General features: G+C 55.2%; 2 protein-coding genes across 3 annotated transcripts; both read right to left on the bottom strand.

The window, feature by feature from the left end:
- Positions 1–9: 9 nt before the first annotated feature.
- LOC138807686 (ras association domain-containing protein 1-like) lies at positions 10–8,022 on the bottom strand. Of its 2 annotated transcripts, XM_069993467.1 has the most exons (6): positions 7,739–8,022; positions 5,791–5,897; positions 5,158–5,274; positions 1,260–1,364; positions 743–1,040; positions 11–621 (listed from the first exon to the last, which is right to left on the bottom strand). In XM_069993467.1, the coding sequence occupies exons 1-6, from the start codon at positions 7,986–7,988 to the stop codon at positions 467–469; spliced, it is 1,032 nt and encodes a 343-aa protein (XP_069849568.1). In that variant the 5' UTR covers positions 7,989–8,022; the 3' UTR covers positions 11–466. The 2 variants fall into 2 exon arrangements, with proteins under 2 accessions (XP_069849569.1, XP_069849568.1); XM_069993468.1 differs by lacking the exon at positions 5,158–5,274 and having other exon boundaries at positions 10–621.
- A 784-nt stretch (positions 8,023–8,806) lies between these two features.
- Positions 8,807–13,662, bottom strand: LOC138807696 (zinc finger MYND domain-containing protein 10). Its single transcript, XM_069993478.1, has 12 exons — positions 13,474–13,662; positions 13,109–13,217; positions 11,397–11,513; positions 11,234–11,287; positions 10,975–11,115; positions 10,780–10,868; positions 10,581–10,681; positions 10,075–10,247; positions 9,729–9,854; positions 9,523–9,644; positions 9,288–9,413; positions 8,807–9,188 (listed from the first exon to the last, which is right to left on the bottom strand). The coding sequence occupies exons 1-12, from the start codon at positions 13,563–13,565 to the stop codon at positions 9,113–9,115; spliced, it is 1,326 nt and encodes a 441-aa protein (XP_069849579.1). The 5' UTR covers positions 13,566–13,662; the 3' UTR covers positions 8,807–9,112.
- Between the last annotated feature and the right edge of the window lie 887 nt (positions 13,663–14,549).

The raw sequence follows: 14,549 nt of genomic DNA, 5'->3' as shown, positions 1-14,549 counted from the left end.
GCTTATCATACGGTCAGACAGATGCCTCAGTGTTTGGAATATTAAGCACCAGGAAAGACCAGAATACCAAGACAATTCTTCCTGGGTTCTTGTAACAGGCTGTTGGTCCTGACATATGTGATCTGGAACCTTTCACTTTAGTTACAAGGCTCATACACTCCTGGGAAAAGCTTTGCAGAGTTCGTCCTCCAGCTCTATTCCTTCTCTAAGTCTTTTTTGTGTGTGTGGGTCACAGGGCTTCAACTCTAGGCCTGGGCACTGTGCCTCAAGCTTTTCAGCGCTCTACCACTTGAGCCATAGCACCTCTTCTGGTTTTCTGGTGGTTTATTGGAGATAAAGAGTCTCACGGACTTTCTTGCCCAGACTGGCTTTGAACTGCGATCCTCAGATCTCAGCCTCCTGAGTAGCTAGGATTACAGGCGTGATCTACCAGCGCCCGGATCTTCCCAGTCTTAATGTAGCCTTACTAGGTGACAACCAAGACTATAAGGAAGACCATACTCACATTCACTTCCCCGGTGTCATTCTCCTTCAGGACAAAGCTCAGAGCCTTCTCACTGGGTCCTGCAAGAAGTCGTAGCTTCAGGGGCTGTTCATCATCTGAGAGTTTCCGGGAGTACACTAAAGGCCAGGAGGGGAAAAGGATGAATGAATCAGAGACAGGCTAGCTGCCTCCGCCCCTGCATGCATGGATACATGCCTGTGTAGTTTCATAGAGGGCAGAGGAGGATAGGAAGCCTGCCTTGTCCATGACGCTCAGCCCGTTCAAAGAGTGCAAATTTCCGGGGATCATCGACCACCAAGAATTTGCGAAGCAGAGCCTCAATGACCTCGCGTGCCCGAGTGCGGGACAGGACGTGTAGGTGCTTGATAGCATCCTTGGGCAGGTAAAAGGAGGTGCGGCGCTTCACAGCTGTGCCCCGCCCTGTGCCTCGCCTGGCGTCCTGTAGAGAGGGTGGTTTCTTGTTGGAGGGCACAGAGACAGGACGCACCAGCTTCAGCTGAACTTTGATGAAGCCTGTGTAGGAGCCATCCTTGTTCTAAAGAGAAGAGAGAGAGGGGACAAAAACAAGCCATAAGAGTAGGTTCTAGATGAGATGGGATCGTCTTGGGTTTAGTCCACTTGGGGCTAAGCGGGTTATACATAAATGACTACTTGGGCCCATTTGAGAATACCTTTACTGCAGCTCTTTGTGCATCAGGCATACAGCTAGGTTCCTGACTCTTCGCATACCCTCTTTTCTGAGCAATCAACTCACCAGACTCATGAAGAGGTTGCTGTTTATCTGGCTATTGTACTCCTTGATCTTCTGCTCAATTTCAGCCTGAGAAAGTTCTGGTGTCTTCCACTCCGCTGGCTCATCCTAAACAACAGGCCAGAATGCATACAGGGCTTTTTTTTTTTTTTGGAGGGGGGGGGAAATCTGGTCATGAGGCCTGAACTCTGGGCCTGGGCGCTGTCCCTCAGCTCTTCAGCTCAAGGCTAGCGCTCTACCACATGAGCCACAGCGCCACTTCCGTCTTTTTTCTTTTTGCTTATGTGGTGCTGAGGAATCGAACCCAGGGCCTCAGGCATGCAAGGCAAGCGCTCTACCACTGAGCAACCTTCCCAGCCCCGCATATAGGGCTCTTGAGAAACAGTTTCTGAAAAACAGTCTGTGACGGCCCTTAGAAATCAACTTATTTTGGTTCTGTCACTGAACCCATCCACCCTGAATCCAGGTTGGGTATGCTATTAAGAGATGACAAAGGCAAGGCCATTTAGCTTCCTTCTGCTGCCAGGAGCTGAGAAAACATGAGAGACAGCCTCTTGAGGAGAGACCTTCGATCAAAGTCAAGTCACTTCTTGAGGACAGTGTTAAGCACCCGAGCCATATATAAGGCATAGAAGGTCAAAGCCTCCTTCCCTCTGTACTATAAAAAATAAAGGCTGGGAAGGTGGCTCAGTGGTAGAGTGCTTGCCTCCCATGCATGAGGACCTGGGTTCGATTCCTCAGCCACCACACAAGCAGAAAAAGCTGGAAGTGGCACTGTGGCTCAAGTAGTAGAGTGCTAGCTTTGAGCTGAAGAGCTGAGGAACAGCGTCCAGGCCCAGAGTTCAAGCCCCCATGTTCCACAAAATAATAATAAATGAATAAAGGCAAAAAGAAAACAATAAAATAGTCATCTCAACTGCACAGCAAAATTGTAGCACCCCAGCTGGGCTGAAGTCACGGTTTGTCTGCGAGAAGGCAGTCCAATTTTTCCCTCTCCTCCAGCACCCCTTGGTGGGGTTTTGGAGCCAGTTCCCATACTTGTCAGATACAGTGAGGAAATCACTGTGACATGTTATTTAACTTTGGCCAGAACTGCACAAAAGGCAGCTTCAGGCAAGGATCCAATCTGCCAGAGGCAACCAAGCAACTTCCTGGTAAAGTCTATCATTCCCGCCCCCCCCCCCCCCACAACTGCTAAGCAAGAAAGAGAGAAAGAGAAAGAGAGAGACAAGAGTTAGTTTCTGCCTTTTCCCTGTCTAAACATCCGAAGTTTTTAGTTTGACACTCAGCCCCCTCCTCTCCTTCCTATTCATCCACCGCTTCCTCCCCCTTCAGAGACTGTATTTTAGACGTATGGAGGGTGGGAACTACCATTCTTCTAGTAAACTCACTTGGCTCCACTGCCTCAGCCTTATTTCCTGTTGACGTCAGACAGAGTTTGGGTAGGAATGGGAGTGTCACTGACACAGCTGAGATCACCACTGAACAATGCCAGAAGGTCTCGTTCACAATGATTCTGGGCCCAGGATAGCCTTAGAGACCCCTAACCTGTTTAAAGCGCTTATGGGGACAAATGGGGAGGATGGATGAGACAGCAGACATTATGTTTTTACCCTGATCCTACTGTGTAAGGACTAAGGCTTCACAGGAAAAAGGCTTTGGGGTAGAGGTGGGAATTGATGCCCATAGCCTATTTCTATGGTTTCCTGGATGGAAGAGAGCAACAGGGAATAAAAACTCCAGCAGAAACTATATTGGGGATAGTGGGCAACCCTGTTGGGTAAGAACTAATGGTCTGGGTTATACTGGACTAGGACTCACTGACCTCAGTTGCAGCTTCTTCCCTTCTCCAGGTAGCCCTGTTCAGTAGAAAACAAGGGGCCTGCCAAGTGCTGGTGGCTCATGCCTTTAATCCTATATCAGGAAGCTGAGATCTGAGGACCACAGTTCAAAGCCACTCCGGGGAAGGAAAGTCTGTGAGACTCTTATCTCCAATTAGCCACCAGAAAACTGAAAGCAGCACTGTGGCTCAAAGTGGTAGAGTTCTAGACTGAGCAAAAGAGCTTAGGGGACAGTGCCCAGGTTTTGAACTCATCAAGCCCCATGACTGACAACAAAAAGGAGGAGAAAGAAAACAAAGGGCTTGGTATAAAGGCACTGCACCATCTTGCCAGGATTCTAGAGGAGGAAGCTGCTTTTTCCTGTTTCCCAAAGCTGTTTGTTGGGAGAGGATCCCAATGCCTCAGAGGGATGTACAGGAGGGCCCTAGAACTTTCCTTCTTCTGCACTATAGCAACTCAGCTTCTCCCTCTCCGCAGTGACTGATGGCTTCACTTTAGTTCACTCCTGGACTCCAGTGCTGGGACTGAACTTAAGAGCCTCCTGTATGCTGGGCAAGCACTCTAGTGTCTTTCAGTGTTTCCATTTTACCCATAAGAAAAAAAAAGACTCAGACTGAGGGGCATGGAGATCTCAGGATCCCATACTTGAACCTGGCACCCCAAGCTCTGGTCTGAGATTTTAGGGTGCTGAGCAGGATTCCTTTCGTGAGGAATTTTTAATTTTCACCTCAAGCATCATCCAACCCCAATTTCTTGTCTCAAATAAAGAATTCTTTTTTTTTTTTTTTTTTTTGGGTTGGTCGTGGGGCTTGAACTCTGGGCTTGGGCGCTGTCCCTCAGCTCTTCAGCTCAAGGCGAGGGCTCTACTGCTTGAGCCACAGTGCCACTTCTGATTTTCTAGTGGTTTATTGGAGATAAGAGTCTCATGGACTTTCCTTGCCTGGACTGGCTTTGAACTATGATCCTCAAATCTCATCCTCCTGAGTAGCTAGGATTACAGGTGTGAGCCACTAGCACCCGGCTTCAAATAAAGAATTCTATCCCACTACTGTCAGGTATACTAAATTTCATGGTCCCCATGATGTCCTCATCTGTCTTATTCCAACCCAAAAGTTTTCTGAGCCTACTGGCCACAGGTCTCTAATAAAGGGGACACCTAGGAAATTTCAGGAGGTTTACAAACTTTACAAACTTAATTTGGTAACTTGGGTCTCTTTCCACCCATCCTAGAGTGGCTGGATTACAATCTAGCATTCCTGTCTCCCATGGGTAATGACCTTGGTGCTTTACATTCAGAACAAAGCTCCCTTCCTAGCCATTCTCAAATCTACTTTCCAAAAGTCCACCCAAGACGAGGGATTTGAATCCTCTACATTCCAACAATTGGTAAACAGATCAGGACCAGCAACACTAGAGACTCAGCTGTCCATCCAGGAGTGAATACGGATGGATGGGGTGGGGGTTGGAGGTGGCAAAGGTGACTCCCTCATCTTTCTTCTCCTACAACATATTCCCAACTTCCCAGCAAGGACTCCTCCCACCTCCTCCACCTCCCTTAGGGAGCAAGCGGGAGTTCCCACCGGGTGCTTGGTGAAATCCGAGCTTCTCGGGAGATCTCAGGATGGCAGTTCAAAACCAGCCTGGGTGGAGAAGTCCCGCGAGACTCGTGATCGCCCGTGAACCATCCCTCCCAAAAAAAAGCCAGAGGTGGAGCTGCGGCTCACGAGGCCCAGGGAACTCAGCGCCCAGACTCTACGAGTTCAAGCCCCGGGACCAACCGGATGCCAGGGAGGGCCGCGCCGCCGGCTTTAGTCACAGGTGGACAACGCCCCTCTCTGGCCTCTCCCGAGCTGCGGCGTTGCTGGCCCCGGCTCCCTTCGGGGGGTTCTCTGCGAGGGGGGCCTCGGTGGATCGGGGCTCTACCGAGGGTCTGGGGGCTCTGCACGGCTCTCCCCGCGGCCGGACCAGCTCTCCGCGCCGCCACTTACCGGGGAGGGGGCGGGGCTCCGGCCGCCGCCCGCTCCCGCCGCCGGCGCCCCCCCCCCCCCGCGGCTCCCCACCTGGTCCCGGCGCGGCCTGCGGACCAGCGAGGTGCGCGCCGTGAAGTACTGCTCGAGCTCCGAGTCCGAGTCCTCCTGGCTGCAGTAGCCACTGCTGGTCGTGCTGCTCCAGGTCATCTCAAAAGAAGGCGTCTCGGCCTCACCCATGGCCACGCGCGCGCCTGCCCGCCCGTACGCTCAAGTGCGGCGCGTCCCAGACTCTCCCAACCAACGCCCCAGGCGCGTGCGTGCGTGCGTGCGGGCGAGCGTGCGTGTCTGCCAAGGCGCGCGTGCGCCGATGCCAGCGCAGCGCCGCAGCCGTTAAGATTGAAACGTAGACAACCGGGATCTGGACGCTACTCTCATTGGGCGGGTGGGCGGGGACACAAGCGCTGCGTCTTACGCGATGACCTCATCGCTTAGGCAGCTCATCCTAGGCCCCGCCTCCCAGGCCCCACCTTTCCGGTGGAAACGTAAACGGAGCATGTGCGCATGGGCAGGTACCCCTCCTCACCACCCCCCTCCCTCCCCGACCCAGCCGCCGGCGGACCGGAAGCGGATGCGGTCGGTGGGCGTCCTGGCCAGCCGATCAGCGCGTCCCCGCCCCGCCCGCCCGCACCCCCAGACTCTCCTGCCCCGCTTCCCCACGCTCACCACGTTCGTGTCTCGCTCCAACGCGGGGTCCCAGCCCAGGTCCCGAGGCCCGCAGCAGTCCAGGCAGACGAGCGCGCGACAGCGGTAGTGGCAGGTGAACTTGCAGTCTGCGGAGGAGCCCCCGACTCAGCTCGGGGAGGCGTCCCGCCCACCAGAGGCAAGCCCCGGGGTGCAAGCTCCTGTTACCGGCTGGGCTCTGGGAGCCTGGCCTTGGGTTGATCTCATTCCCCACCCTCCCACCCCCTTTTCGGGGTGCATGTGTGGAAACTGGCTGGGAAGCCTTAGGTGATCAGAGATTCAAGTCTGCTGGATTCTTGGTCTAGCGTCTGGGGCAGAAGTTTTCCTCTTCCCACCCATTTATTTGGAGAAAACAAAAAACCTTCAACCTACGGCGCCCTCCAGGAGATGTCTCCTCAAACACTGGTTTACATACATCCGCCTGATTTTTTTCTTTTTTCTTTTTGGTCTTCATGCCTCTATCCACTTCCTCTATCTGTCCCTCCCTCCAGGAAACTGCCCTACTTAGGACAGACTATCGTCAGTGGTCCATTCTTCATTGTCTCCTGGTTGCCGACATCATTTGATGCTCAGGGGACCACACTCTTTCTCCAGGTTTTCCTCCCACTCCCTGTGACTCCTGCTGCTCAACTCCTTTGCTGGTTTTGTCTCAACTTCTAGATCTAATGTGTTGATATTCACGGCTCACCTGATGGCTGTCCCGGCTCTGTTTACACGGTGAGCCTTGGATGCAGATGCAAAACTGCCTACCCATCTTAGATCAAATCCTACAGTGCAGACTTGGATGTCTTAACATATTTCAAGTGAGCGTGATCCAAAATAGAACCCACTTTTCTTCCACCTCAATCCTGTCCTGACCAGGGTTCTTCATCTCAGCATAAGGTGCCACTATTACTCAGTTGTTTGAGGCAAAACCCCAAACTCATTCTTGATTCTTTGTCTTAATTTTTTTTGGAAGTTCTAGTCTGAGGCTTGTGAACTCTGAACTGAACTCTGCCTCAGCTTTTTCCATCCACCCCTTAAACCACGCCTTCAGTTTCTCCCTTGTCTTTACATCTTTGTTGGATACCTAAACTATCCTGTGTGTCATTTCCATAGCTACTTCATTTCTTCTTGAGAACATTGCAGTGTCCTGGCCTTGGTTCATGTTTTGTATCGTCCCAAGTTCCTGTGCTTCACCAGCTGAATTTGTGACATGAATTTGTGACATGTTCCTCCCTGGATGAGCAGCTTGCCAGGCATACACAGGCCAAAGGCACCACCTCTAAATTCCTATATAGGCCAAAAGCACTTGATTCTCAAACCAGACTGCCCATTAGAATGGGCTGGAGAGGTTTTTGTTTTTTAATTACTGATGCCTGTGGCCCACTTCCAGCAATTGACTCAACAGGCCTGAGATAGGCTCATGAGATAGAAGGTGAGCATAATGGGGTTTGGAGGATTATAAAAGTGCCCTGGTGATTCTAGCTGGTGTACATTCAGCAAATTTCTGCTTGCTGGTGATTCCCAGTGTGACCGTGTTCCATGTTTTAGCACCTGGTTCACTAGGGCCCAATATAGGAACCTACTAAATACTCAACAAAATTCCTGTTTGCAGGAAACCCACCCTAGGTTATTTTTTACAGGCTCTTGTCCATAGATGGATAACTTCTTCACCCCAGGAATTCTGGAGGGAACCTAGGAGTGGAACTATTGGGAAGAGACTCAGAGGACAGAGAACACCAAGGCTTTCTAAGGAAGGGCCAAGGCACTTTAAAGATAAACTTGGAACCAGAACCTAGTGACAAGCACCCTCCCCATACCCCCTTCTGGAACAGGACAAGGTGAGGGATCTGATCTGCGGACAGCACGGTCCCTGCCAACCCTCTGGGCCTCGACTTGCCCTTTGACAGTCCCTTCCGCTCTTGGCGTGCAGGGGAGAGCTACTCACACGCGCACTGCAGACCCTTGCGCACGACGCCCCAGATGAAGTCTCCGCAGAGGTCGCACCACGTGTGCGTGGCGGGCCCTGCAGGCTGGAACCGGTGGCCGCGACCCAGGACCTGTTTCCGTGCGAGGTTGCGCGCGGGGCTGGGCGCGATGCGCAGCGCGTTGGCACGCTCCAGCCGGGCGCGGCCCGGGCCAGGGCGCCCAGCAGGTGTCAGCTCCCGCAGCTCAATGAGCTCTGGCTCCGTGGACATGGCCCGGTGGAGCTGGGGCTTCCGCGGACTTGGCCTTAGCGTAGGGCGGGCGGGGCCGCGGGGCGGGCCGAGGGCTGGGCGCCGCCCCCAAGAGCGAAGACAGGGGCGGGGCCGCGGGGCGGGCCGAGGGCTGGGCGCCGCCCCCAAGAGCGAAGACAGGGGCGGGGCCGCGGGGCGGGCCGAGGGCTGGGCGCCGCCCCCAAGAGCGAAGACAGGGGCGGGGCCGCGGGGCGGGCCGAGGGCTGGGCGCCGCCCCCAAGAGCGAAGACAGGGGCGGGGCCGCGGGGCGGGCCGAGGGCTGGGCACCGCCCCCAAGAGCGAAGACGGACGGGGCCGCGGGGCGGGCCGAGGGCTGGGCACCGCCCCCAAGAGCGAAGACAGGGGCGGGGCCGCGGGGCGGGCTGAGGGCTGGGCACCGCCCCCAAGAGCGAAGACAGACGGGGCCGAGGGGCGGGCTGAGGGCTGGGCGCCGCCCCCAAGAGCGAAGACAGGGGCGGGGCCGCGGGGCGGGCCGAGGGCTGGGCACCGCCCCCAAGAGCGAAGACGGACGGGGCCGAGGGGCGGGGCCGCGGGCTGGGCGGGGCCGAGGGGCGGGCCGCGGGCTGGGCGCCGCCCCCAAGAGCGAAGACAGGGGCGGGGCCGCGCGCCGAGGGGAGCCTCAGCCCGCAGTGCTGGCTCTCAGGCCGGGGCTGGGCAGGGCCAGGCGGGGCCGGGGCCGGGGCAGTTCTTGCCGAGCCCCTTCCCTCCCTCCTTCCCATCATCCCTTCCCCCACCATTGCAGTGTGGGGGACGCACAGCGCCGCACGGAGACAGGCACGTTCGGGGGGTTACTTTTACTGTACGAGGCGAAAGAGGGTCACCACATCCTGCCCCGGTCTCCCCCACCCACCAGGCTTCGCCGCCCCAGGGTTACTAAGGCTTGTGACCTCACCTCCACACCTAGTTAACGGGCGGGGCTGGAAGAGGGACGCCTCACTGGGGATGTGGGGAGAGGGGTCAGCAGCTCGATTGGCCTGGGTGGGGGGAGAGGTTGGAGCGGGGGTCTGGCAGACACCAGAGATTCTGAGATTCAGGGGCGCCTTACGGGGTGGGTCGCCTTGGTTGGCTCTGGGTGACTGCAGACTTCACTTGGCTCTGTCACCCTGGGCAGCCAGGACACAGGCTTTTTTATGCTTCTCCCAGTGCTTGACTTGGCACTCCCTGCAGGCAAAAAGTGGTCCCAAAGTGAGCTCCTGGGGGCGTGAGGATGGCAGTGCTGGTGGGGGGGCCTGGGGCATGGGATCTTGGGGGTACCCTCACCTGCAGCAGTACCACTCATTCTGGCATCTTGAGCAGCGCTTCGAGGCCTCTGAATTGCAGGAGGCGCAGCGAGGCCTTTCCGGAGCCACTGCCTCTAGCAAGTCTAGCCTGTAGGTCTCAGCCCACCTGGGGGGGGGGGGTTAGGAGGGCCAGATTGGGCCAAGCAGGTAGGGCATGGAAGCACGCTGGCCCACATCCATCTCCCCTCTCTCCTGATAAACTCATCAGGCCTTGCCTTCGTGCCTGCAGCCGGAGGTCCTGCTCAGAGGGGCTGAACACATGCTGAAGCTGGTGCTTGGCAATGGCCTGCCACTTGCCTCTGTTCTCTCGTTCCAGTCGTTCCCAGATTTCTGGGATCTATGGAAGAGTCATTGAGAAGGCAAGGAAGGAGCTAGCAAAGGGGACAGTGCACCTGGCATGAGTCCTTTTCCAGGGGCCTACCTGTTCCAACACCAAGTCCTTCTTAGGGGTCTGGGTTTCTGCCAATGCCAGGTGGGCCAGGAAATCCTTGAGGTCTGCCAGGTTGGGCAACTGGTCAAGTAGTGTGTCCGTGAGGAAGGCCTGAAGCTGTAAGGATGGGTGGGGAAGAGCAGGTGCTGGCCAGAGGTGCCAAGGACCAGGAAGGGCTTGGGATGGGCTTTATGTTTGGGGCTTATGCTGCACGAGCTTCTGTCATGTGAAGCCTCTGGAAAGAGGAGGGGGTAGAGGTGAGTGGGCAGAGATAAACCAGCAGGGATGTAGTGGGGGAGGTTTGGGGCTATGTGGATGGGTGGGAAAGACTCCCCACCTTAAGCAGCTGTCCCTTAGCGAAGCTAGTGAAGCAATAGCGGGCCCGGGCCTCAGGGCTTAGCAGCAGGTTATACAGAGCGATCCACACTTGCCCATCCAGCTTGCTCAACTTTTGCTGCTCTGAGGGAACCACTGTCTGCCAACGGCCACTCTCAAATCGTTGCAGCTTGCCTGGGGGGCGGGGTTGTTGGGTGGAAGAATTTCCTTCTCTTTTTTTTTGTTGTTGTTGGTTGTGGGGCTTGAACTCTGGGCCTGGGCTTTGTCCCTCAGCTCTTCAGCTCAAGGCAAGCACTCTACTACTTGAGCCATAGTACCATTTTCGGTTTTCTGGTGGTTCATTGGAGATAAGAGGCTCCTGGCCTTTCCTGCCCAGGCTGGCTTTGAACTGCAATCCTCAGATCTCAGCCTCCTGACTAGCTAGGATTACAAGGGTGAGCCACCAGCGCCCATAGGGGATCCTAGAAACAGGGTTAGGGGTTTGGGCAGGCTGGGAAAGGACCTTACCTCCTTCCTGCCGGGTCCAGGGACTGTGTTGTAGCAGTTCTACCAGGAGGCAGGGCAGATTGTGAGTGCTGAGCATGCGGTTCAAGGCGTTCAAGGAAAGGCTAGGGGGTCAGGGATGAAGAGGAAAGAGCGAGAGGAGATTCCAGGCAGAGTCTTGCAGCCTTCCATTCTAGGCCACAAGCCCTGGAGGGCTGCCCACCTGTCCACACAGTCTGTGATATAGCGCAGCACTGAGAGGGCTTTCAGGGAAATCTCAAATTCCATCAGCTCTGCCTGTTTCTGCAGTTCCTGCAGGTGGGAGGGGGCAGTGCTCAACCTGAACCATCCCCTGGCTGCAGAGCGCCAGAGAAACCCATCTGTAGGCTTTGCCAAATGTCAGGAAAGCTCAGCCCACCTGCATCGGGGTAATATCCTGGGATTCCTCTTCTTCAGAGGGGGTGCTACCATGGCTAGTCCGGGCCACCAGCAGGGTCAGTTTGCGGTGGCAGTAGTCCACCAGATCCAACACAGTGTCCTCTGCTGACTCACACACCTCCTGGGGGGGGTCCAGCAGGGGACACTTAACTGATGCTCTCACCACCCAGACATACCCTGCCAGGCCCTGGTCTGGCACAGTGCCCCCCCCCTCCCCGGGAGCCACGATTTTGCCTTACCTTGTAGAAGAACACTGTCTCTAGGAGGTTAATGATAGAGGCCTCATGGTGTATCTATCAAGGAGAAGGAGAAGGCCTGGGCTGCATGGAGAGTTAGGGACTATCACCTGTCTCTCTCAGTGCAGGGAGCTCTGAAGGGATGTAAGCCAGGGCCCTAGCTCACCACCATGTATATAGGGAACGTGTTCTGGGGCTTGAAGTCCTCCAGCTTGCACAGCACAGGGAACACCTTCTGCTTCCACATCTCCACTGCAATTAGTTCTTCCACCAATGTAGGGATCTTTGAAGAGTAGGGGAAGGGACTAAGATAAGGTTAAGGTGGAGCTACCTTAGCATGACAACCCTCTCATCTCTGATAAGGACCAGATTAGCTAACTACCCTGCACCCCTAGATTTTTGTTGTTGTTGGTGGTGGTGGTGGTGGTCGTGGGGGCTGAACTCTGGGCCTGGGCGCTGTCCCTCAGCTCTGCAGCTCAAGGAGAGTGCTCTACCACTTGAGCCACAGCACCACTTCTGGTTTTTTCTGCTTCTGTGGTGCTGTGGATCGAACCCAGGGCGTCATGCATGCAAGGCAAGCACTGTACCACTGATCTACCTTCCCAGCCCTTGTACCTGTATTTTTATTCCTTCCTCTTCCATCTAAGCATCCCTTTAAGGCTAACTCTCCTGCTCATGTCCTTCCTTGTATGTCCTGTCCTGTCTTTGTATGCCTTGGCCTTACTCTTACTCAGGGCCCTTTACAGTGCCCAATTCCTACTCCATTCCCTAGCAGTAGCTCTGCTTTTTTCTTGCACAGGGACCCAACTGTCAAATGATCTCTCATGTGATGCACCAGTACCAGCCCTTAGCCAATCCCACTGCCAGGATTTTCTCTGGTTTCTAACATTCCTGCCTCCCCACCTCTGTTGGAAATACTGCATCCTGTGCACATGCAATGTTCCTCTCCACTTTGGTGAGAGCCTTGCAGTCAGTTCACTGTGACTTTAGTTCTTCGGTGTTTCCTTGAGTCTATTCTAAGAACCATGGTCTTCCTGATCAACTCACTCCCAGCCACAGGCCTGGCATGTCTGGATCCAGGTCAGTAGGAGTACAAACAGAAATGTAGCAAAGGTGGGCTGGAAAGGTGGCTCAGTGGTAGAGTGCTTGCCTTGCATGCATGAGGCCCTGGGTTCGATTCCTCGGCACCACATAAGCAGAAAAAGCCTGAGGTGGTGCTGTGGCTCAAGTGGTAGAGCACTAGCCTTGAGCTGAAGAGCTGAGGGACAGTGCCCAGGCCCAGAGTTCAGGCCCCACGACCGACCAAAATAAATAAAAATAAAAAGAAATGTAGCAAAGGTATGCTGATAAATGCCTGGTTCCTTCTGTTCCCATGCTGGAATTACAGACATTCATCAGCATACAGGATTTTGCTATGTTGGCCATTCTGGGCTATATAGCAAGACCTTTTGGCAAAATGAAAAGAAAAGATAAAAGGGAAGGGATACAAGTGTGGTGGCTCATGCTTGTAATTCCTGTTGCTGAGGAGATGGAGATCAGCCACTGCCCAAAGTGGGTGAGATCCCTTCCAGCCAAAAGTTGGGTGTGGAGGTTTCTCTCTGCAATCCCAGCTATGTGGGAGGCCTGGCTAGGGACAATAGAGAGGTCTGAGCAAAACACCCACAATCCTACCTAAAACATAATTAAAGCAAGCAAGGAGGGCTGGAGATGGGGCTCCAGTGGTAGAGCACTTACAAGGCCCGGAGTTTAAACTCCAGGTACTATCAGAAAAAAAAGAAAGAAAAGGTAACACATTCCTCTTTCCCTTCCGGGAAGAGCAGGTGTCCAGTTCTCCCAAGGTGCAGAATAAGCAAAGGTGTGAACCTGATCTTGGCCTACCTTCCCGTGAGTGGCCAGCAGCTCCTGGATGGGCTCTCCCTGGCTGACCGTGGCATCGAGGATGGCTTGCATGTTCAGCTTCTCCAGGTGCTCATGTTGCCGGCTCCACCTGTCCCAGAGTGTGTTTGTGTGTGTGTGTGTGCATATGCATCTGGGTGCAGAAAAGTGCTGGAGGGGTGACTGGGGGCTGGGTGTTATGGAAGCCTGGCCTAATCTTGAAGAGCCAGAGACGGTCAGGAGCTGGTGTCTCCTACCTGGGAGGTGGGGGGTGGGTGGGAGGGTGGCTTCCACCCTGGGCAGCCCCTTCTCCCAGCTCCCCAACTCAAGGCCCCGGGTGACAGCCCCTCCCGTCCCAGCTGCCTCACCCTTCAGAGCCCATCTCGAGTAGCTGGAAGCTGCGCAGACCCCGAATCAGAACATCAGCCTCCCCAGGCAGGAGCAGCTCCCAGTCGCCCATGTTGGGGAGGGTTGGATCGGGGTCGCAGACAACGTCTGGCAGCGGACGGGTTTGGATGACCGATCCCCGTGGGGCCCTTCGGTGTGGAACGCGGACAGTTGCCCAGCGGTTTGAGCGCGTGGGTTCTCAGCGCCATGGAAACCAGTTGGGCTTCTGCGCGGCTGCGCAGTGCGCGCGCCCCGCCCCTCCCTGCGCCCCGCCCCCCGCAGGCTGGCCCCGCCCCTCGGCTGCCCGCACAGGGCACAGGTCTCTGACCCCAGAGGGGCAGTCGGGGGCCTAGATTCCCTCCCTGGTCAGAAGATCACGTCCCCCTGAGCAGATTAAATGCAAGCCCCTCCAGGATGATCTCTCCTCGTGGTTTCCCTCTTGAACCACACCTTCATTTCCAGCTTTTTTGGTGGTTAATTGGAGACCAAAGTCTCACAAGCCTTTCCTTGCCTTTGGCTTGGAACTGTGGTCCTCAGATCTCAGCCTCCGGAGTCCTAACTAGGGTTACAGGTGTGAGCCACCAGCACCTGACCTTTCTCTTACCTCTCCTGTTCTAGCCCCTAGTTGGAGATAGTTTCCTGGGCTTTCTGCCAGGCCTGGCCTCCAACCATTATCCTCTAAATCTCTTCCTGAGTAGTTCAGATATAGGCATGAGCCACCGGCAACCTGCTAACAATATCTTGTTGTTGTTGTTGGTCGTGGGGCTTGAACTCTAGACCTAGGTGCTGTCCCTCAGCTCTTCAGCTCAAGGCAAGTGCTCAACCACTTGAGCCACAGCACCATTTCTGGTTTTCTGGTGGTTTATTGGAGATAAGAGTCTTACTGACTTTCTTGCCTGGCCAGCTTTGATCCGCAATCCTCAGATCTCAGCCTCCTGAGGAACTAGGATGACAGGCATGAGCCACTGGTGCCTGGCAGGTTGTTTTTTTTGGGGGGGGTCCGGTCGTGGGGCCTGAACTCTCGGCCTGGGTGCTGTCCCTCAGCTCTTCAGCTCAA

Source organism: Dipodomys merriami, unplaced genomic scaffold (assembly GCF_024711535.1).
Source record: "Dipodomys merriami isolate MVZ:Mamm:240054 unplaced genomic scaffold, mDipMer1.0.p SCAF_427, whole genome shotgun sequence".
Lineage (NCBI taxonomy): Eukaryota > Metazoa > Chordata > Mammalia > Rodentia > Heteromyidae > Dipodomys > Dipodomys merriami.
This window is presented reverse-complemented; position numbering and strand designations above follow the sequence as displayed.